Genomic DNA, 22732 nt, shown 5'->3' on the forward strand with positions numbered 1-22732 from the left:
GCCCTGCGTGGCAGATCCGCTGCCCGGGGCCGCGCCGTGCCTTGGAGCCTTTATTCCTCTGCTAATGTCGTTGTCTTTCGTTTTTATTTTGCCTGTGTCTGCACGGACGCAGCTTTTAAATCTCCCACCTTCTTTAAGAGTGGTGCATCTTTACTGACTGGCAGTATCTGAGGGTGGGCTTCCCGCTGTGGACAGTACGCGTTCATATTAACGCTGATTTGGGCTGGCTAGGAGCAGGGCTGAGTAATGCCGTGCTGAGTGCTTTTGGCCGGAAGAAATCACGACTGAAGTAGCAGCCCGCTATTGTTAGTACTCGTGGGAGGCTTTCAAAGTAGAGTGCTTACCCTTTTTCAGTGATCGGAAGAGGGAAGAATGTATTAGGGGGCCGTGGAGAGGAGCGTGTGTGGAGATAGCCCAGAGAAAGGGCCACCGAGCTGTGGTGGAAGAGTTGTGTGGAAGTGTGTGCTGGCTACTCTATTCTGTTGGGCTGGGCAGCAGAGTGGCGTTATCTTTTGGGCAGAGGCTTATATCAGAGACTCGCTGGGAAGGGAGGTGTGTTGTTGCACGAAGGATTCGCACTGGGATCCTGTGATCCACTTAATGAGGCATCTGTGGAAAATAAAGGAGGAAAGAAATGGGAAGGGTGGAGATTAATTCCCTTTATTAATGCTTCTTGTTGACATGTGATGACTTTTTGTGGTCTCTGTATTTCTGTTCCTTTTTGTGCCCTGAACGTGGATGTTGGCTGCTCGTATCGCTCAGCTCTCGCCTCTTTACCAGCCTGCCGTTCCCCACTACTTGTGTTTTAACCGCTTTTCTTTCTCGATCTGTGCGAACAAAGTTCTCCGACTTGTGTATCTCTTTAAAACCGGGACAGTGTTTGTGTTCTGTATGTTTTATCAAGCCAATATGGTTCATACAATTCCTTAGATTTCTGTGACTCTTGGGTTATGTCTGTGTTGTATAATAGATAACAAAGTCTAGATTTCTGAGCTTGTAAGTCTGTGCAGTGTGATGCGTTGCTCTGTGACTGCCCTAGTTTTTGTTCTAAAGCAGTGTAACTGTATTTGTATAATGATGCAGATGAGCCTGTGGTTTCATGGTTCAAAGCAGTCCCGGGTTACAGAACTACAACCTGTGCTTGCAGCAGGCTCTCACCTTGGTTTGACTGGGATGTGAACAGAAATGTCGTAAGCTGCCGTTGTTAAATACACCGCGTGGTGCGTTTATAGCCTTGGTTATTCGGCCCCGATGTGGGTGGTTCCGCAGGACCAGGTAAGTGTGGCTGTACGGCTTCCCTGAGCGAGATGTCACGCAGCGCCAGGTTTGTGGGAGCACCAGCAGTAGTACCCACAGTCTAAATGGAGAGGTGACCATTACGTGTAGCATCTTAACTTCATTGTGTCTGTGAACGTGGCCGGTGTTTAGTGCTGGGGTAGCTTACGGTGAAGAGTGCTCTGTGCTCCTAATTAAAGCACTCTATGTGCTGGGTCCTGCATGTTGTCGCTTTTTTTTTTTCCTGAGAAAAACCCTCCTTGTCTTGACCTGTCAGAGACATGTCGTCTTACGTTCAGGATCTATTTCTTTAAGCTGTTGTGTCAGCCTGCTTTCTTTCCTGAAGCTTTGGTCTCTGTCTCATTTCTTGCTTATTTGCTCCAAGCCCCCCGTGAATCGAGTACAGTAAAATGCTATTAGATCTTGCACTGGCTACGTGTCCTGTGGATCAGCTACCTGCAAAAGTGGTAGACTTTTAGTAACAGACAGCTCAAGCTTGCTGTATTTGCAGACCTCAAAAAGGTGTTTAGAGAAGTGGCTCTTTCTGCACTTCCAAGTACATCAGAAGAGGCATGGAAGGCAGCTGCAGGAGATTCCCACCAATTTAAGCATTTAGGATGCGACAGTTCAGCAAATGAAAAGTGTTAAGTGTTGCCTTCTATTGGAAGTTGATCAGGCAGTTCTTCTTCTTGATGGGTGGTTCTGTGATCTAGGCACCTGCGAGCTTCAAACTGCTGCCCTGAATGATCCGTTTGATTATACAACCTTATTATATGTAGCTGACGTATACAAAAACAGATTTTAAGCTTCTTTTGGCTTTTTTAGGGGGTGGGGTGGAAATAAGGTGTGCTGAGAAGGCAGAGATATTCTTCACGTGTGTGGTTGTACAACTTTTTTTTTTTTTTTTAACTATCAGTAGCAGTGGCATAGTAAGTATAAAGTAGTTTTCCTCTTGCCTACTGCTTCCATGGCCTCCTTGTAGGAGTGCAGCAGCAAGTTGCGGTGTCCCATCGAGCCTTCAGGGGTAGATTTCCAGCTACCTGTTTTGTGGTGGTGAATGTGTTGGATGCTGGCTCCTCCTCCCGTTACTTCACCTGCCTTCCTGTCCTGTCAAAGTGAAGGTGCCAGCTGCTGATCCAGGAATGGATCAATGTGTGGGGCAGCTGTTGTCGGAATGTGTCTGGAACCTGTAGCTTTTATGTTCACCTCTTCTCACCTTCGGCAAGCGCATAGGAAGGAACTTGTTCCCTCAAAGCACAGTTCTTTGTCTCCAGATGTTTTTTTTGTAGGTGAAAAAAATTGCCAGAGGGACTTGCTGGACAATCTGACACTGTCTAGAACAAGGAAGATAACTTCTTTTTTTCTTTTTTTATATCTGTTTATTGTAAACTTGTCCTTTTTAAAATAGCAGTGCAGAAGGTGAGATAGTCGCAGCTGCAGAAAGTTGTCCCGCCATCTCCTCTCTGCTCAAGAACGCCGTTAGGTTAACTGTCACAGCCTCCTTGACCCAGGGACAAAACAGCTGTGGGAGCTGTTACCGTGGAGCTCCGAGCAGAGCTCTGTAGCCTATGCTCTCTGTCAAGACAAACTATTAACCTCGAGAGAAGGGGAATTCTCAGCTAGCTGCAGATGTTGAGTGTCTCGGCTGCCTGGTTTCCAGTTGCCCTCGTTCACGCAGGTGAAGCAGCGATGCTGTTGGGAGGCCCTGCTCCTCCCCTGCGTGTTAAAGCAGCAGTGGATGGTAATTATGGCCGGTCTGTGTCTGATTTCTGGAAGCATCCTAACTATGATTAATTTTGTTCCTGTGAATTGAAAATAGTCTGTCAGACTGACGATAAAATTAGGTCATTCCTCTGAAGAATGCAGCTTATTTTTTGGCCCCAAATACTCTTGTCTCTGAGTGGCAATTTAAGCATTGACAAAACCCTCTGCTTTGATGATGTCATTCCATGGATGTGAATGACAGGGACATGGACAACTGAGAGAAATACTTAAAAGCTTTTTAGACAAATCTGGTTGTTAAAGCATATGTACAATTACTTTGTTAAAATATTAAAGTTGTGACAGTTGAGATTTATTAAACTGGTAATATGCTTAACACTAAGTTTATGCCCAGTGATGTAAAACAAAACAAAACTGAGCTTAAACTCTGTTGTACTAGAAATCAGTAATTTAGCATATGGAAATAAAGGTTGTTGAAATGCAGTAGTAGATGTCCACAATAGCCACCTCTGGGGCAGAGATATTTTTGTTGCCAGAACTGACAAAAATGTTGGAGTCTTAAATTTAGTCAAGCTAAGGAGAAAAAGGGCAATGTCTTCATTCCAGGTTTGCAAAGGGGGAGGGGGATCGGTAAAAAGATGAGATCTATTAACTCTGAAAAATCTGAAGGACTGGCAAGCTGAGAGGATCTGTTTAGTTGCCGGACTTACAAACAGAACTTGCACATTACTGTGGAAGGAGCACAAGCACGTGGACAAGTTAAGCAACTTACGTGGCTTAGCATGTGGAGTTCCAGTGTGAAAGGATCTTCCTGTCTAAGACAAACGTGTTTTCAGGTGACCTTCATTAGCATGTTTCAGTAGCCTGAGTTGGTTTTGTTCTTGGTGGCGGGAAAGTACAAATGCCAAATGAATCAGATTGAATATTGAATTTACATTTCTCCTGTTTGCTGATTTAAAATATTGCAGCTGCAGGGGAGAAGAGTTCAGATGAGGCAGCTACGTAGGACAGCATACAGACCTTACTGGTCACTGTGGGACAATAACAAGAGAAATGGGGTAACAATACCGGTTGGGGTTAGGCTTGCAGTAGGCTGTGTAAGTGCTTGATGAAGGATTGGAAGAAAGGAGCATCTTCTTTATCAGCGCTCTGAAGACCCGGGGAGCTACAGGCCGGTCAGCCCCACCTCTGTACCTGTCAAGCTCATGGAGCAGGTTCTCCTGGAAACCATGCTAAGGCACATGGAGAGCAAGGAGGTGGGTGGTGACAGCCAACATGGCTTCACCAAGGGCAGATCGTGCCTGACCAATTTGGTGGCCTTCTATGATGGGGTGACAGCATCGGTGGACAGGGGACGAGCAGCGGATTTCATCTACCTGGACTTGTGCAAGGCATTTGTCACTGTCCCGCATGACATCCTTCTCTCTAAACTAGAGAGACATGGGTTTGATGGACGGATAAGGAATTGGCTGGACGGCCGCACTCGGAGAGCGCTACTCTAGTTGTACTGTCTGGCTTCCGCACTCATCACCGTACTGCTGCGTGTGCTTGTAGGGCTGAATTTTGTACAGAACAAGGCAGCAAAGTTACCTTCCCTTAAAACAGTTTTGAAAATGTCGAAGTCATCTGTTTTTATAGCTCAGATATGTTGAAGAAAGAAGTTTCAGCTTTTTGAGTGTCTTTTAGTAGAACAGGAAACTTTCCTGAGGTTGTGCTCAGACGGTTCGGACAGAGCTGGAAGGGAATGTGTATTTAATGACATGGCAGCTTAAAACCATCCGATGGGGAGTCTCTTCTCCTTGCAGCTTTGCAGTTTCTCCTCTTGCTCTCCTATCCTCTGGCATTAGCCTGGTGCTTATCTTGCTGCGAGGAAAGCAGATTAGAACTACTGACACAGTAAAAAGTGCTCCTGCCTGGTGTAGTTCTCCGTTGCTTTCGTGGTACGAATTGGTTATTCTGTGGGCAGAGGGGGCTGAGGCTTGCTTGTGCTGGAACCTGAAACACAGGAGTGGGGGGCAGAAGGCTCATAGTAGTTGAGGGGAGGAAGACCTCTCCTATAAGCTGCCAGCTGTTAATGCTTCAACACATTTTTTATTTTTTTTTTTTTTTAAAAAGGATTCAGTTTAAATCTATACTGTACTAAATCTCAAATTAGCGAAGTCTAGTCATGCTTTATTCTAAAATGGTGTACTGTGTTATTGCCATTCAAAAAATCTGACCTTTGCAAGAAGAAAGTATGAAATAAATCACAGAAGGGTTTGGGTTGGAAGGGACCTGTAAAGCCCACCCAGGCCAAGCCTCTGCCAGGAGCAGGGACATCTCCAACCAGATCAGGCTGCTCAGAGCCCCGGCCAACCTGGCCTGGAACGTTTCCAGGGATGGGGCTTCCACTGCCTCTCTGGGCAACCTGGGACAGTGCTCTATGACCCTCAGTGTAAAAATTTTTTCCTTCTATCCAGTCTGAATCTGCCTCCTCCTGTTTTAAACCCATCACCCCTTGTCCTGTCACAGCAGGCCCTGCTGAAGAGTCTCTCCCCACCTTTCCTGCAGCCCCCTTTAGGCACTGGGAGCCGCTCTCAGGTCTCCCCGGAGCCTCCTCTTCTCCAGGCTGAACAGCCCCAGCTCTCTCAGCCTGGCCTCACAGCAGAGCTGCTCCAGCCCTCTCATCATCTGCGTGGCCTCCTCTGGACCCTCTCCAACAGCTCCACGTCCTTCTGATGTTGGGGGCTCCAGAGCTGGACGCAGTGCTGCAGGGGGTGGGGGGGCGTGTGTGTGTCTCACGAGAGCGGAGCAGAGGGGCAGAATCGCCTCCCTTGACCTGCTTTAACAATAGCTACTGGCCAGGGGACTGAAAGTCCCTTCCTGCAGATAGCATTCCCTTTCTAGCCCTAGCATTTCTAGTCGCTGTTAGCGACTTCCTCCATTATTCACCTTGTAGCTGTCAGTGCAGTGTGGTCCCTGAAAAGGCTCATCCTTTGCAGATCCTGGTCTGTAAAATAAAGCCTGTGCCATTGCTGCTCAGACCCGTAGCATAGAGGGCAGTGGTGTCTGTAGTTTCACAAAAACTTGTAAGCTGGTGCTACGTAGTTGTCTTGTGGTATTAATGTTTGTAACTCAACATCACCTTATTTGAGAAGCATATGTGGTCATAGGGATGCTTCTGACCCATCTTCATGCAAAAACAAGCTGGGGAGTGTAGGCAGAATTAACTGCACGGTACTGCAGGGCTTGCTGGCAAACTCTGTGCTGAGATGATCCGGAAGCTTTTGCATCCTCTCAGCACCTGACCTGATGTTTTATTGGTGGCTGAGAAGCAGTAAGATCTCACTGTTACAGTTCGGCCCGGATTGGTTATCCCCTCAGGCAAGGTTAGCGCTGTGCCAGTGTGTCGTGGTTTTGTTTAGTAGGGGGGGGGGGCTACTGTGCTGCTGGGGAGGGGAAGGTGGTAGAGATAATGTTAAGCTTGGGAAGAGGGAATGGGGGTTGCAGTCAGTTCATCACATGTTGTTTCATGCCGCTGCTTCATGGTTGGGGGAGGAGCTCCTCACATTCCTCGCCTGCTCTGTTGTGGGGTCCCACCCGTACGCCACAGTCCTTCCTGAAACTGCTCCGGCGTGGGTCATCTCTTCCACGGGTGCAGTCCCTCTAGAACAGCTGTCCCAGCGGGCCCTCCATGGGCCACAGCCTCCTTCAGGCCTCCACCTGCTCCGGCGTGGGGTCCTTCACGGGCTCCAAGTGGATCTCTGCCCCTCCGTGGACCTCCATGGGCTGCAGGGGGACAACCTGCTCCACCATGGTCGTCACCACGAGTTGCAGAGGAATCTTGGCCAGGAGCCGCATTACTCCTCCCCCTCCTTCACTGACCTTGGCGTCTGCAGCCGTTCCTCACAACAGGCTGGTAGATGTCTCGCAGGATCTTTTTTTACATCTTATTCACTTCTCATCTCCTCTCCACTTCTTGCAGCCAGGCCGGGCCGAGTTGGGCCCAGTCGGCTGCCTGGCGAGAGGCCAGAGGGTGAGGCCTGCAAGGCCCATGAGGCCTGCGCCTCCCCCTCTGTGCCTCTGCCCCCACTCAGCTTCTTCACATCTTCTCTCCTCTCTCTTTTTTTTCTGTTTTCCCTTTCTTAAATACGTTATCGCAGAGGCGATATCACGGGATATTCTGCTACCAATTGGCTCGGCCTTGGCCAGCAGCAGGTCCGCCCTAGGCCTGGCCGAGTCCACTGAACAAAGGGGAGCGACTTCTAGCAGTTTCCTACAGAAGCTACCACCTTAGGCCCCCCCCCACTAACAAAACCACGACACTGTGATCCCTGCTTCAGATGGTGTGCTCAGTTCGCAGGCCAGCTGCAGCCAGCGGAATTCTAATAGTAGTTTCCTATGTACACAATCTTGTGTTCTTCTTTGGCCAGATTAGCGTATTGGCCAAAAATTCTATTAAAGTAAACACAAAGCTCGTCTTTGAGCCTGTGGTAATTAGTTCTTCTGTCACGGCACTGAGAGATTTCATATTGAACTTGGAAGGTTTACACTAAACTTTCAGAAGGGAGTTGGAGTTGCAAGTCTTCCTTAATTTAGTCAAAAAAGAAAAGTATTTGATCTTATGCTCCTTGCTGGTGGAGTCTGAATTGGAAACGCATTCATACTGAAACATTTTTGCAACTTTATGGTGTAAATGGACATGTCTGCGTGCTGCTGATAGGCCGAAGCGTTCGGTTTCTGTGGTAAAATGCAGAAATAACGATGACTTAGGAGGAGGACTGCTGAACTGAGTATCAGGAGGCTGTGAATTAACTTCAGAGTTTTAGCAGCTTCTCTATTAATTCTGTGTGCCTCGCAGCTGTTTTTTAAGAGCTGTTAAACAAAACTATGTTGTTTTGGAGCTAGAGATGTGGAGTGCTGTCGCACTGGGAGGGTGAACAAATCTGCAACAGCGAAATTGAGAACCAGAGTCTGAAACCACACAAGAAAGGAGCTTCCAGTGGTGGTGTTTTCCAGAAGGAAAATCCCAGTCCGGGCTTCCTGCAACAGGAGAAAAATGAGGGCTAGCAGATTCAGGAAGCCCTTAGAAATAAATGTCACCAGGTGAAGTACTGAACCAGGGCCGGTAGATCTGGCGGCTACTCTTCTTTGTCTTCTAAGAGTTCTGGGCGTCAGGTTGGAATTGAGGTGGCAGTTTTGCTTATGGCTACTTGAGCGCTTGGACACGGGGAACCTGATTTTTAACTCTGCTGTTGGGAATGCTTTGGTGTTTACAGGAACATGAGCAAAATCTGTCTTGATGCTTTTTATTAATGTGAAAAAAAACAAAAACAAAAACAACCCAAACCTTTAAGAGCTCCTTAGTGGTACATAGTTTTGTAAAATGCCATGCTTGTTAGTTTGAAAGAATGAATTGTTCTGGAATTTTAAACAAATATTGTCTTGTTTTGTGAGTTGAAGAAATGCGTAGTTGAAACAGTTGCTTGTTCTCAGTTTTTTAAAATAAATATTCAGACTTATTCAGGTGGAGAAAGTTTTGCTTATTGAAAAGCCAAGACCTAAAACTTATTTGGGATTTTTCTCTTTGCAGATATATTATAAAATGTCTAATGGTTATGAAGATCACATGGCTGAAGATTGCAGAGATGATATTGGCAGAACAAACTTAATTGTGAACTACCTCCCTCAGAACATGACGCAAGATGAGTTACGGAGTCTATTCAGCAGCATTGGCGAAGTCGAATCTGCAAAACTCATTCGGGACAAAGTTGCAGGTATAATCCAGAAACTTTTACTTTGTGGTGGGCCGCTGAAGCAAATACTTAATTGAATGCAATTAAATGTAGAAATATTAAATATTTGTGTGTAATCAAACTGCTGACAAGTATGCATATAACTAGAGTAATGCTAAGGTTGGATATTGAGTATTAGGAAGATAAAATGCTTAAGGCTAAATTAATTAGTATTTTGTATATGGTTAAGAATTCCAAGAAGTACGGTTCCGAAATTTGAGCATCAATGGGCATGTCTAAAACTGGTTTGAATTTGATCCCCAACTTATTTAGTCTTCCTACAGTCTGAGCATTTTTTTACTCTCCCAGAACTCTGAATGTGCCAGCAAACCTTTTGATCTGATTTCGATCAGTAAAATAAAGGTGTGGCGTGCGTCTGAAATGGTTGTAGGCCTCATTACTCTTCAGGAATTTAACTTATAAGTTCTTTAACAAGGATTGTTTGTAGTGGCTTTAAAAAATGACAGGAATGAGTGAAACTTCATGTTTCCTTGGAAACAACCCAAATGCTGTTAGAGCAAGTGGTTCCATAACCCATGTGTGTTTAGTTACAGGGGCTTTTTGTCTGCACTGTGAATGTGTTTTCATCTTTGTGCAGTTAAAAAATCTTCATTTACAAATTCTGGTTATTCAGAAATGATGGAGTCTTGGAGGTAGTGGGAGAGCATGGTTGTTCCTGTAAATAAAGTGATTGCGCTGTTAGCTGGCTGTGCATGCCTGTTCTGAGCCTGCGGACAGTCGCGTGTGGAGTTACCCGCTGCACGTGCGCAGTCTTGCGTTGCAGAATCCAGCAATACTGACTTAGACCGTTCTGTAATCCATAACAAACCAGCTCTGAAACCGCCTCACTGGCTGTAGAGACTGCAGGAAAGCTGATGAGAGTTCTTTGTGTGTTATCCGTACTTATGGCATTATGTGTGTATGTAAAATACATGTATGTAAATATAATATACATATTATCTAGATGTAAAAATATGTGCAAAATCATCATGAAGTAGTTGCATAAAATACTTATTTCATTGAATATTTTGCTGTCTGAGTGTTCACCCTAGATGTTGTCATACAGTTTGGGATGCTTAGCGGCAGAGGCTTGCTGTGGAGGCTGCTTTTGCAAGGCAGTAAGATCACTTGCTTAACGGTAGCAAACCATGCATCAAGCGTCATGGCTGAGCCACACCGTAGGCTTTCAAATAAGCACAGGATGGTCTGCACGGGAGGTAAGGAAGTTTTAAATGGGAAGCAAGACATGTTGTTACCTGAAGTTTGAGTCCACTTCACACCGTTCCCTCTAGCGTTGAGTACTCTGGTAAAGACTGGTTAGCTTTAACTTGGCACTTAACAGTGCTGGGTAGTTTAAAGTCCAAAACATGCTTATGTGCTTCAGACTTCTCTGAACAACTCTTTGAAGAATCACCAGTAAAATTCCCGTGAGGATTGCACAGAGTCGTTGGGTGCCTGTGGACAAAATGCTCGCTTTTCTTTAGAGTGATTGCACGTGTTTAATTCTGCATGGCTGCGTTGGTCAGACCACTTTAAGTTTGTTCCTAACAATTTTTTCATTCACTTGCCTCGCTGTTAGGAGCAATTCCCAGTCTTCTCCATGCTCACTGGTAGTTTCTGAATATCAGTAACTAAGAATGGGCTTCTTCAGCAACCTTCAGAGTACGAGTTTTTTTCCTTCCTTTTCCTTTTGTTTCCCCTCGTTCGCGTTTGCGTTAAGATTTCTGTATTTTGAAACTCCACTCTAAGCAGGTCTGATGTTTGGCTGCCCCAGAAGAACAGTCTTGTGGCAGAGTTCTGCTTTCCCTGTGCCGCCACTTGCGTTTTTCTGACCCCGTGGCAGACTAGCAGGAAACTGGAGCTGCAGAAAAACCTGTTTAGCTCTCTGACCTTGGTTTCTGTGAGGTCAGATAAGTCATAATATCGGTATGTAAGATATAGTGGGGTTGGGTGGCCTGGGCAGGAGGGAGGGAACCTCTCCTTTGCTGGAGTTAGGCTTTTTAGATCAGTTTAGTTCTTTTCAATGAAATCATGGCTTTGGTGCCCCCATGACACTCTGTTAAATCAGAGCATTTTGTCTTTGGAATTGCCTTTATTAACTTTATTTGCAGAGTTGCATCAATGTTTGTTTGATAATGCTTATTTTTCATAAAACAATTGCTGTTATGTTTTTTTTTTTTAATTCTCTATTAATGACACATGTAGGACAGAGTGTCTTCTGCCTGGAGTGCGGTTTTTAATGACTTGTTAAACTAGCCTTAGCTTTCTGGAGACGGATTACTTTGATTCAAGAGTCAATTTGAAAGAAAAAGTTTTGTTTTGTTTGAGCAAAATATTTCATTATGTTCAAAGTATATATATTGCTGAGTTTCATTTCAAATACAGCATGGTGCTGAACAATCTCAGGTTCCATGTGTTAGAGTGTGTTTATAAAATTTAGAGAAACTCTTTGAAACCACTAGACTACACAGCACAGTCTAACATTCCTTACGATGAGTTTTCTGCTTTGTTTACACAGGGATTATAGCAGTTGGCAAAAGCATGGCTGTGCATTTGTTTTGTTGTTTGAGACGTGGTAACGTCTCTTTCCGTTTTTGCAGTAACTGTAAAGAGCAGCTTGTGCACAGCAGGTGAACTTTGGACAGGGTGCAGTGCTCTTTCAGCTCTTCTTGATGGTACTGGGTGCTGGTCTCTTCCTTCTGTGTATTACATTCCTAAGCACTTCCAGACATGGCTTTGCTTAACTTGTGAGGGGTGAATCAGTTCTCAGGGTCAGTGGGCAAGTACTGGACTGTTGCTCTGTTGCGCGCTGTACTTGTATTCGCGATGAGTATGTCTTGGACATCAGGGTTTTCATGAGAGAACTGTAGGACTTGTACTGGATGTTCTTTCTGTCAGGTCTGAAGACCAGCTCTAGCCATACCTCGGGCCTTTGAGCCCTGGGGAAACATTAGAAGGTCGCTTCCCAATGTAGTACGGCACAGCGTCAAGTCTGAGATGTAACTTTTCGCTGTTGCACCTCCCGGCCTTTTGTGGTGATTGCCGAGGCTTGTGAGAAGCCATTGAGCCAGTTCGGTGGATGGAATCCTCCCGTCCTGTGGCTCTGGCTGATGAGCCAGAGCAAGAAAGAGTGCTAGGGTTTGTCTGATTAGGCTGTAGCCCTCTAGCACTGACTTCAGGCACAGCGGTTCCAAACTTGTGCTCTGTACTGACTTCCTGCCCAGGAAAGTGTGTAGTGTTGAATGTCCTCTTTCTTGGAGCCACTGCCTCCCACCGTAGATGATTCAGCAGAAGAAATGTGTCCTGTACTGTATTTTGCACTGGGGTACGTGACTTTGCTGGGACACACAGGTCCTGAGGGCTGGGTTTCCAGCCAGTCCACTCTGCTGGACTTCTCTTACAGGTGAACATTTTGAGAGGATTTCCCCCCTTCGGTACGTGTTAGTGCAGAAATCCAGGCCTTTGTGCCGCTCCAGTCTTGCTGAATTTCTTGCAGCACAGATGCTGGTGGCTTGCTGTGTCACGGTGTCTGATTGTGCACAACGTGGATGCTTCTCATCGATAGCTGTAGATTTTTGAGAGGAGCTGGTCGTCTTTACCCTGCTGTTCGCACAGGTGTACATAGACTTCTAGTCCTTCTGGACCAAAGGCTAAAGCTGAAAGTTAGTCTGCCGTGAGTGTAAGTTGTATTTACTTCCTCTGTCTTCCCCTTGCCCTGCTGAAGGGTTGGTACTTTCAAACCTGACTGTCCTAAAGCTCTGAAAAGGCTGGGTTAAGCTTTTCCTGTGTGTTTAGGGTCTCGTACCGCTGTCTGACACCCATAGCCCTGCTCTGAGTATGTGGTGACAGGTTTGCTGTGTGCAGCTCTCTGTCAAGGTGTTCTGTCTGATGGCAGTTGGTTTTGTTAGGGAGGCATCCCGCTTCCTGAGGGTTCTTGTTCCCTCCCTCGCACCTTCTGTACTGCTTGAGCAGGGAACAAGATATCCCTGTGATACACATGATGGAATACTCATGGCTTTCTGCTCTGGAAAATCTAGAATGTGATCCTTTAGGCTGCCAAAGGCTCTGTCTGTACCTGTCAGCTGCCAGAATACGGCCACCTCTTAGGCAGACACTGCAGCGGGCCTCCTCTCAGCTGTCTGCTTGTGCTGACCGAAGTCTGAGCTCTGGAGCCTGCTGACGTTGGACGTAGCTCCCTCTTAAAGGCAGGGCTGGCGTAATGCAGGATGATTTCCTGTTGTTTTAGGGCTGTGGGCATCCTCTTACTCTGTCTGGAGACGTTGGGAAGGTTAAATGTATTCGTGCTTGGTATCCTCCTTTGTGATACGTAGGCACATAAGGTCAAAAAGGCCGACACAGTTGTACTGGCTGTTGCGTGAAGTACTCTGCTTTACAAAAGCTGACATCTTCATTTTGTTTGCCTTTCTTTTCCCTCCTGGAGCTGTGAAAGTGAGCCATATAGCAAAACCTTCAGTTGTACTCTTTCTCAACATATTCTTAGCGAGAGTTACTGTTCCACATCGTCTCAGCATGTTTTCACTCTCTTCCAGTGGAGAAGCAGCGTGTTTCTGCAGTACAACGGTTTAGTTCAGCTTAACCCGTGACAGTGTGACTCTGAACGCTTGTGGAGGTTTTGCATTGCAATGTTTGCAGCTAAAAAGTGTCATCATTTGAAAGGTGAGGTGTCTTCCTGAGGAGATGGGGGAGTGAATAGTCAAGCTTCTGTCCTAAAGTTTAAAGAAATGAGATCTTTAAGTGGTCAAGGCATTTTCCTCCCAGAAACTTCCTCAAGAAATCAGCCTGTGGTATTCATGCACAGTTTTGGGCCTGGTGCTTTCTGTGTTCGCTTTACAAATCCCTTTTACTTCACAGCATCTAGTATGCTGGCAGTTCATCTGGAAAAAGAGCCCTGGAGCAACTTAAATGAAATCTCCATAGAAAAATGTTCTGGAAATGAGAGAAAGGAAAAAATATAGCGAACATGGGCTTTGTTAAATGAAATTAATTACTAAAAATACTAAATCTTTTGTTTTGAGGATTTAAAGCTGTCACTCTTACTGCATATGGTTGAATTTTTTAAATATTGTGGAGATGGTGAGATCCTTGGAAGCTGTCTGTTTGAGCTGGAGTAAAGAATGGACTTCTGTCAAGTTGCTTTGTAGCGTGTGACTTTTTTCTGAAGAAGCGTCTGTCTGAATTGCTTGTTGTCATCTTTGTGTCAGGACAAATGCCATTTTGCTAATGGAGGAGAGGCTGCTGTGTTTGTAATTCGTAATGTTTTCCTGAGTTGTTTGAAGATCAGAGATCTTCGTCCACTGGCCCTTCTTGAACTCTTCCCCAGGTACAGAGGCCTGTTAGACTTCGGTGAAGAGGGAGGCAGAGAAGGTGTCGTGTACCCCTCTCACCGAACCACACAGCCTTGCGCTGCCGAGACAGCAGTGGCAACTCTTCTGTTACCCTTGATAGGATTTGATATTATTTTTTTGTTTGCGTCCTGTTCAAGTCTCAACTGCAGCTGAGCTCTGGCTTTCCTGAGATTGACTGGACAGTGTTTCTGAATTCCTCCTTTTGTGGTCTGTCCCTTCCTCCCTCTCCTGCATGCTGCCTGTTTGCGCTGGAGCTCTGCCACGAGCTCCCTGCTTAGCCAGGCTGCTCCGCTGGCACATCTGCTCGTTTTCCTGGGCGATAGGATGTTGGGAAACAGAAGATGCTGTATGCACAGTGTTGACTCATCTCGGGGGGGTTAAAATGTTGCTCTGCCAGTCCTACCTTGCTGCACTTCTGCATTGGCATAACGCTTTTTTTTTAAGTTTGCACTTTTTGTAAAGCCAAATAAACAAAAAAAACTAAACCCAGCTCTCAAGATGCCACATCGCCCTGTGAGTGATGTTTGGGGAGATCTGTTCCATCCATTTTTTTTATTTAATCTCAAAAAACTGTTTCCCAGTTTAGAAAATAAATTCTAGACTAAAATGCCTTCCTGCTGAGGTGCTCTGACATAACCGAAATTTAAACCTGGCTCCTGTTTTCTTAAGAAGGATAGGATGGGGGGAATCTGTCAGCTGCTTTCAGGGGGCCAGCTGGTCTGTAGTGGAGTAGAAGATAAGTGCTAGTTCTGGTCTTGTGTTGGCTGCCCAGTGAAACTGGAGTTGTCAGTCAGCAGCAGGAGGGGAATAAGAAATGAGCTGGTAACTGAGGCGGTGTGTCTCGGGAAGCTGGGGAAGGAAGCAAGGACATGGTCAGAAAACCAAGCCATGCACAGGAAGAAAATGAGTGCCCTCTTTCATGAAAGGGCTTTTTATCGTGGGAACAAAACTAGATTCTTTCTGCTGAAGGACTGGAGCAGTTTGCTTAAAACTCGGTTTTACGGTCACTTTGTTAATTATTCATCCAGATAAGGACCTGCTTGTTTCTTTTGCTTAATCTTTGTCTCTCAAGTGCATTTGCACTTATGTATATGCAAACTTAAAAAAGTTTTAAAAGATTTTTTTAATTACTATCCACTGAAATAGTTTGAAAACTGTTACAGTACTGCCTTCTTTTGCACGAGAGGTTTCTGGCAGGCTTTTAATGTCATGGTAGAGTAAATAGATTGTCTCCTTGCCCGAGATAAACGCTTGGCATAAATCATAGTGCTGTGTAACTGCCGATTCCCTATCTATTTTTTTACATACTCTAGGAGGAAGGTGGTTTGTGCTGTTTAGGAGGAGGGAATACAGAGTAAAATTGTGAAGCAGAAAACATTCCTGAAGAGCGATCTGTCGGGGAACAGTGGGACATGCCTCTTGCGGTGACAAGACTGTTATGTGTTAGACATATGAGCCTGTTTAGAGATAAACACTAGTAACTGAATGGCAGGAGAGGAGACTGCTGGTATTCAGTATTTAAAGCAAGAGAAGTTAATATGTTGTCAGTTCTGCTTGAGTTGGCTTTTTTTAGCACTTGAGGACTGTAAAGTCATGTTACACTGGTGTAATTTAAAGGTGGTAGGTTTGAGAGGGAAGATCTCTATTCTAGTTTTTTTTTGTAGGGAAAGACAAGTGATTGACAATTTTTATCTAGTGGTAGGTAAAATTTAACAGGACTGTCATTTCTGGGTTTTAGTATGAACTTACTGTCAAATGCCTGCGTCAAATATGAGAAAATCTGGTAACTGTTGCAATCCTGCCACTTTGTTAGCTGTGCGTGTTTCTGTCAACCCCGCTACATCCCTGCTGGCTTTTCCCAGGGCTTTCCCACTCTTTGATAAGTGATAGTCATCGAGCAGCCTGTATAGAATTGGAAGTGGGGAAGGTGCGGAATTTTGCTCAGACAAGAACAGTAAAGAAGGCCAAGGGGATGTGGTCACTGCTTCTGTGCGCTTTGGGGAGCGTACCTAAAGGAGCTTTTCCTGCTGCCCTTGATGTCCCTGGAGAGATTTAATTCCGTCAGGGTTTTAGCTTTCCTTACCTCATCCCTGGCTGCTCGGACAGTCTCTCTGTGCTCCTCCTAGGCTACCTGTCCTCGCTTCCACCCTCTCTGGGTTTCCTTCTTTTGTTTGAGCTTCTCCAGGAGCTTCTTGCTCATCTATGCAGGCCTCCTGGTGTTTTTGCCCGGCTTGCTCTTTGTGGTCGTGTGGTCCCTTTTGGTCTTGTCTCTGAGCGCTGTTACTGACATACAGATAAAACCAAAACTAAGTAGCTTAATCTTCCTCGTCACTGGTCTCGGACAGTGCGTGAACACGTAACCTGGCTGACGCTTTGCGGGACAGCTGCTGGGTGAGTAATGGCTGCCTGCGTTCTCTGGAAACTTCTGCAAGAAAATGGGGAGGGATGCTCACTTGCCCTGGTCATAGGCTGAGCCCCTGGTCCCCATCACTCGGACAGCTGGAGACAGCGTAATCAGTTTATACAGTGTGTGATCCTCTCCTGCCAGGAGAGCCTAGTCACCCCCTCCCCAGCGCAGCATCCACCTGGGAGCGACGGCCCCGGCTGCAGGGCTCAGCGGCGCAGACTCGGAGGGATTAGTGTTGCTGAGGTCTGGTTCCCTGGTCTTTGAGGGTCCGTCTCCATAAACTTTATTTGAACCTGGTTATATTCAGTAGTTTGCTGGAATATTGATGTTTGTGTGGCGTTCAGGACAGACTGAATGTGTCTGCAAAGCAGCTGGTACTCTGAGCCTTCAGGGCGAGTGCTGGTGTGCCGTACCTGTGAGGGGTGTCGGACTCTTCCCGCCTCCTCCAGTTGTTGCCTGCTGTCTGTGTGATACTCCGTCCCTCTTAAACCCATCTTTGCTTTCTTTAATCAGAGGAAAAGAATCTTGGTAGGTGAGTGATTGTGGACTAATCAGATTGATCTAAATCATTGACCATCTCTGACTAATAAAATACAAAATAAATGTTATAAAGAAATGGGGAAAACTTGTGCTGTAGGTATATGTAAGATGTGTCTGCAAAATCCCGACCAACATTATCTGTAGATCTTGAAAGGTTAAAGGTGAGAAGCTGGTGTCTAAGATCTTGCTTTTATTGCATGTATTTGTTTTGGAAGCAGAGGTGAATCCCTGTTTGGTGTTGGCTATCAAAGAGCAATTTTCCCTTGCGGTTGTGCAGAAGCCTCTGGCATCGTGAGAATGCGATGTGTGCTGGTGGCGCTGCTCTGACATCGGGTCTGTGAGACAGCAGGATGCTGTTCCTGGGGGGGTTCGACAAGAAGGACAGCTGGCTTCTTGAGGAGCTTCAGCAGACAGTAAAAATTAACTGGGACTATTTATACAAGGAGTGTGTTAGGAAACAGGCCCTGACATTATTGAGGTTTCGATGAGTTACTGCTCTGCTACGATTCACAACAAAGCAGATGGACGCTGTGTTGGTGCAGTTCTGCAGTCCGTCTCTCGTGGGTGCGGTTAGTGACAGTACTGGGACAGTCTGGAGCTCCCATCTGTGTCCCCCCCACCAAAGGCTTGCAGTCTCCTTGGCAGACTGGGTGAGCGCTTTTCTTCAGGTTGTTTGGTTTTTGGTTTTTTTTTTTTCGGGTTTATATTTGTTTGGAAAGCATGAGAAAACTTTGTTGCCAGCGAAGACTATTGCGGAGCGGTGGGATGTGATTAGAAAATGGCTGCGTTTCAGAGGGGAGTCCTCTCCTGTAATGATTAGCTGCGTCTTCTACTGTTCTCAAGCCTAGCAATGGAGCTTAATAATAATTTACAAATAGTGTATTGTTAAAGTAAAATAGCATGTTCTCCTATTCATGCTTACAATTTTCTTTAGAAAATCCCGTAGATCTGCCTGAGACAAGGAGGAACTGTCTGAAGAAGGTGTATCTCTTTGAATGGGAGTTGGTTTGTTGCACTGAGACAGTCTTTAAGTATTTTAGTTACTTTTAGGTCTACAGTGGTAAGAGCCTCAAATTATTGGGAAGCTGCAGCCCAAAATGATCTTAATGTGTAGCGCTATAATTGATAGTAGCATTTGTGGAGATTGGAGATAGGAGAACAAATAAATATGGAAATAAATATCCTTAGTCTTAAATGTTTTACAGATTTGTATTATTCTCAAGTTCTTTTTGTAAGAGTTTACTCTTAAAGTTACATAAAATAATAGTACATGAATTGTCTGCTTTAAAGAGACTTTTTCACTCTTCAGTTTCATATGTGATGGGAGACTTACTGCTTGTTAGCTATGAAGGATTGAAAACACCTCTTTCCCTCTTGTCTCCAGGAGTGAAGGCTGGAATAGCTGCACAGAAATGAGTAGCCTGAGGGTTTCTTACCCAGCAGTTCATCCCTTGATATTTTCTCACTTTGTGCTCTTTATCTACAAGAGTTTGTAGTTAAGAACAGTGTTAAATTTTTGCCTTTGTTCCACACCCATTAATTTTACAAGACTGTTCGGAGTCGGTATTTTAGTCTTGCATTTCTTCCTGTTGATGGATCACCTGCGACTGTCTGATACGCACTGTCCTTGGAGACAGGGGGATGTCTGAGGCGGCACCTGAGAGCTTTGTGTTACTTCAGATGAGGTGTGCCAGCCTCGAGAAACTTCTTTGGCTTATTATCCACACAGCAAATATTTAAATGATTACATTGAGTTCACTTTCTCGTTTGCATTTTGTTTAATTTTGATGGTGATAACTTTCTTTTGTTAGGATTAATTTTAAAAATGTTCTCCCATGTAGGACACAGCTTAGGCTATGGCTTTGTGAACTACGTTACTGCAAAAGATGCTGAAAGAGCAATAAACACACTGAATGGCCTCAGACTTCAGTCAAAAACTATCAAGGTAGGAGGTGTAGATTTTTTTCTGTCTTCTATGAAAATGACATTCTAATAAACTTCATTGTGGCGGTCAGGCTGGTGTGCTCTCCAGCTCCCGGACAGGTAGAACCTGGGGGAAGGGTAGTAAAGTGAGCCGTTATGCTCCTCGGGTTTTGTAACAGCTCTATATTCAAAGATTCCTTTTTTTCATTCCTGCTGTTTTTACAGCAGTAGCTGGGATCCTTCCAAGTTGCTGCCATGTATACTGACAGCACAAATCACTGGTGTGATTCGTGGTTACTGGCAGGTTCAGTACCTGAGTGAGAACTTCAAATGGGAATTCCTGAACATAGCAAATTGGAATCATCGGTATCAGTCTGCTGCTCTTTGTCGCAATGCCACTATACTCTTCATCTGTTGGGTAATCCCCAGGTGAATGGAGTTATATAGGGACATGATTTTTCTCTTTTTGTTCTGGCAGTTTTCCCCAACCTTTTCCCTGTTTGGCTTTTTTTTTTTTTTTTAACTCCAGTTAAAAATGCCTGCGTTGTTTAGTGGGGAATAAATGAAAGTGACTCAAGACAAAATATATTGCTCTTTCCTGTTTATGCCCTGAACATAGTTTTGTTTTGTTTTGTTTTGTTTTTTAAGGTTTCCTATGCTCGTCCCAGTTCTGAAGTTATCAAGGATGCTAATTTATATATAAGTGGCCTGCCAAGGTCAATGACACAAAAAGATGTAGAAGATATGTTTTCACGTTTTGGACGCATCATCAACTCGCGTGTGCTTGTGGATCAAACTACAGGTGAGTTCTGTCACACTGGCTTTGTAAAACTGTATTGTGTAGCACGTTTGACACTTTGCAAAGACTAATAGTTCCTCAATCAGACTTTCCCAAACTAACCATGACATCTGGTGTCGACTACTGAAATAATTTCAATGTGAGATCCTTTTCCAGTGATTTTTTTTAAAGCGCAGAATGACTCATGCTGCCTCCTTTGCTAGTTTACAGTATCGTATTTTATGCTGTGATCAGTTTTATCAGGCTGAGCTGCTGAGTGCCAAACCTCCTCTCTTGCCATGACACTTGATGTTACTGTAACGCAGTGTTTGTCATCTGGAGTGCTAACATCACCTTTCCTTTACACAAATGCAGCTGTTATTCACAGGTAAATTCCAGGCCGTAGTTATATATTAGAAAGCAAAACAATAATGTGTTTTGTCTTTTATCCCGGCTTGGAACTCACTCACACGATTTCCTCCTATTTTAAAACATGGGAGCTCTTGTAGTGCTCTGTGGTTACTGGTGACCAAAACAGTGAACTTAATACACTGAGTACTACAGTCTTGAATTTTCTGAATGCATTTTGTTTATTAAAAGTAAAGGAAAGGAAAAGTTGCTTAGTTAAGCACTCGGCTCAGGAGAGACCAAAGTTAAGGATTTCCTTTATAATGTTAATTCTTACTCACTGTTACAATGTGTTTTCAGAGTTTTGGTTTCTCACCTAATTATTTCAGACTGTACCTGAAGAGTGTGGCTTATCCTGTAACCTTGGGTGTTCTGTCTTTTCCAGTAGCCCATATGTCATGTATGAATTTGGAGAGAACTTCTACAAATACACTTTTTCATGCTGTATTAGAATAGAAGAGAATCTAACTCTAGCAATTGTAGGTTTAATATTTGTGTACATTAGTATGTACATTTATACACAGTGGTTAAGCAGCAATGTTCATGCTCTGAGGAGTCTCCTGGGATTTAGAGTGGGCCATGAGCAGCTTTTGGTGGGGTTAATCTGACTGAAGGCCAAAGTCTGCAGTGCTCAGTATCTCCATCAGAGCCAGCTCCTTCTGCAGCGTTCTCCTTTTCAGTTTTGGATTTGGTCAGACTGCGCTGTAGATGCAGGTGTGTGTGAAAGAGATCTGAGGTGACTAGGTGAGGTCTGGGTACATTGCAGATGCTCCCGTGTTGAGCGAGGAGAATCCCATCCCTCCGTTCCTAGAGAGAAGGGTTCATTTGCCCAGCTTTGAGACGTGCACGGCTCTGTCTCTAGAGCCAGTTGTCTCGGTGGCAGCTGTGGGTAGAAGCAAGAAAAAGACTTCTAGAGCACAGCAGGCTTACCAATACAAGTGTCCAGAGTGGTCATCCTTCTCTGGCTGCCAGCGAAGCCTAGATAGCTAGCATCTGTCTTTGGCAGAGCTGCAAAATGAGCTGGCAGAAGTCATACAGTTAACATCTCTCCAGGAATAAGATCGTTTCCACTGAGTGTGCTGAGGCATGGTGCTGTGTAATTCAGCGTCAGCTCAGAGTACACAGATTGCTTTCAAGTAACCTTCACAATGTATTGTTTGGAGAATGTGTTCTGTTTACATTGTGAAGTTTAATGCATGCATAGCCTAGGTTTCTTTTCCCTTCAGGAATGTTACCACACTCTGGCTTCAAAACCTGTGTTTCATGTCTTGATCTAGTCCCAGTTAGGACGTGCTCTTAGACGAACCTTCTCACAGAGGTTGTTGAGAATGAATCTGTTTAAAAATATGCTTTCTACGGTATTTCTGTCTTTAAATGAACACCATGTTAGATCAAGTGAGGAGCGCTAGGATGAGCAGCGTGGAAGTGGAAAACAAGTAACAGCAGGATGCTGGGCGCTGGGATAGCCCTTGCTGACTTCTGGGCAGTGCTGCTGTTCCGTGCCTTCCCAGGGCAGGGGATACGCTTCCTCCCAGCACGGAACGGCTGATCTCAGTGGTGCTAGAGTGCCATCAGCTCTGATTTGCTGAGCTGTTTTGGAGGTAACCAGCAAGAAGTCGAAAAATTGCAATAACTTCTTCACAGGTTGACTCCTTTCCAGCGCACTCTGGAAACCCCAGCTGCACAGTGCCAGGCACCTCCTGCCGTTGTGCTGCGGTTCTTTTCTTCAAAAAGCGCAGCGATTAGGGAATAGGCTTTCTCTGTGCGACTCTGCATACCTAACAACATGTTATCTATGGAAGTTCTCCCATGCCTCAAATGAAAATCCACCTTTCTGGCCATTCCGTGGGTTGTTGCAGGGGTTGGTTTCCCTGTTGCTTGCTTGCTGCATGCCCAGGGTTTCCTCATGTTGTATTTCCTCCTGTGAAATGTAGGAAATAATGTTCAGTTGTTATGAAAGTTCTGATTTGTGAGAAACTTAAAACAACTGTTTGGACATTGCCCTATGTGAGTGTAGAGTGGAGACATCGTGAAAGTGTTGAACGTTACAACCTTTCTGAAACAGGGCTAGTGAAGTCCTAGAAATAGCCTGGCCCTAATATGTGCTTTGGACCGAAATTTAAAATGTACCCTCTTACCTTCGCTGTGATCAACAGCATTTCCAGACTGTAAAGCCACGGATGGGAAGTGAGGGGGAGAGATCTCAAAGTGTAACTTTAACCTCAGTCGGAAGGGTGACGGCGTCCGGTGGCTGGGGTGTGGGACGAGAGAAAAGAGATGCAGATGTTTAACAGCAGGGTAACTGTTTCAGTACCGTTACCAAGAGGTAATGCGTAATCACTTATAATGAATTAAAAATTAGGTATGCGACAGCAAGAAATGATGTCCGGGGTACAGATGACACTGTGATCCCTTCGTGATGGAAGGTTAAACTGCTTTATCAGAGTTACACCTTCATGCCCTCACCTACAAACAGTGTGATTTCACTGTGGAAAACTGAAAACACTGGAGAAAATCAGTGTCAATTGTGGGTTTGCAG

General features: G+C 45.0%; 1 protein-coding gene across 1 annotated transcript in view; it reads left to right on the top strand.

Moving 5' to 3' along the window:
- Nucleotides 1-22732, top strand: part of ELAVL1 (ELAV like RNA binding protein 1) — a 37756-nt gene that overhangs the window by 451 nt on the left and 14573 nt on the right. The window contains exons 2-4 of the mRNA XM_086767110.1: nucleotides 8570-8753; nucleotides 18926-19029; nucleotides 19656-19809. Coding sequence (XP_086623236.1) covers nucleotides 8582-8753; nucleotides 18926-19029; nucleotides 19656-19809 — 430 coding nt within the window. The 5' untranslated portion in view covers nucleotides 8570-8581. The remainder of the gene's footprint in view (nucleotides 1-8569; nucleotides 8754-18925; nucleotides 19030-19655; nucleotides 19810-22732) is intronic.

Source organism: Chlamydotis macqueenii, chromosome 26 (genome assembly GCF_036417535.1).
Source record: "Chlamydotis macqueenii isolate bChlMac1 chromosome 26, bChlMac1.mat, whole genome shotgun sequence".
Classification (NCBI taxonomy): Eukaryota; Metazoa; Chordata; class Aves; order Otidiformes; family Otididae; genus Chlamydotis; species Chlamydotis macqueenii.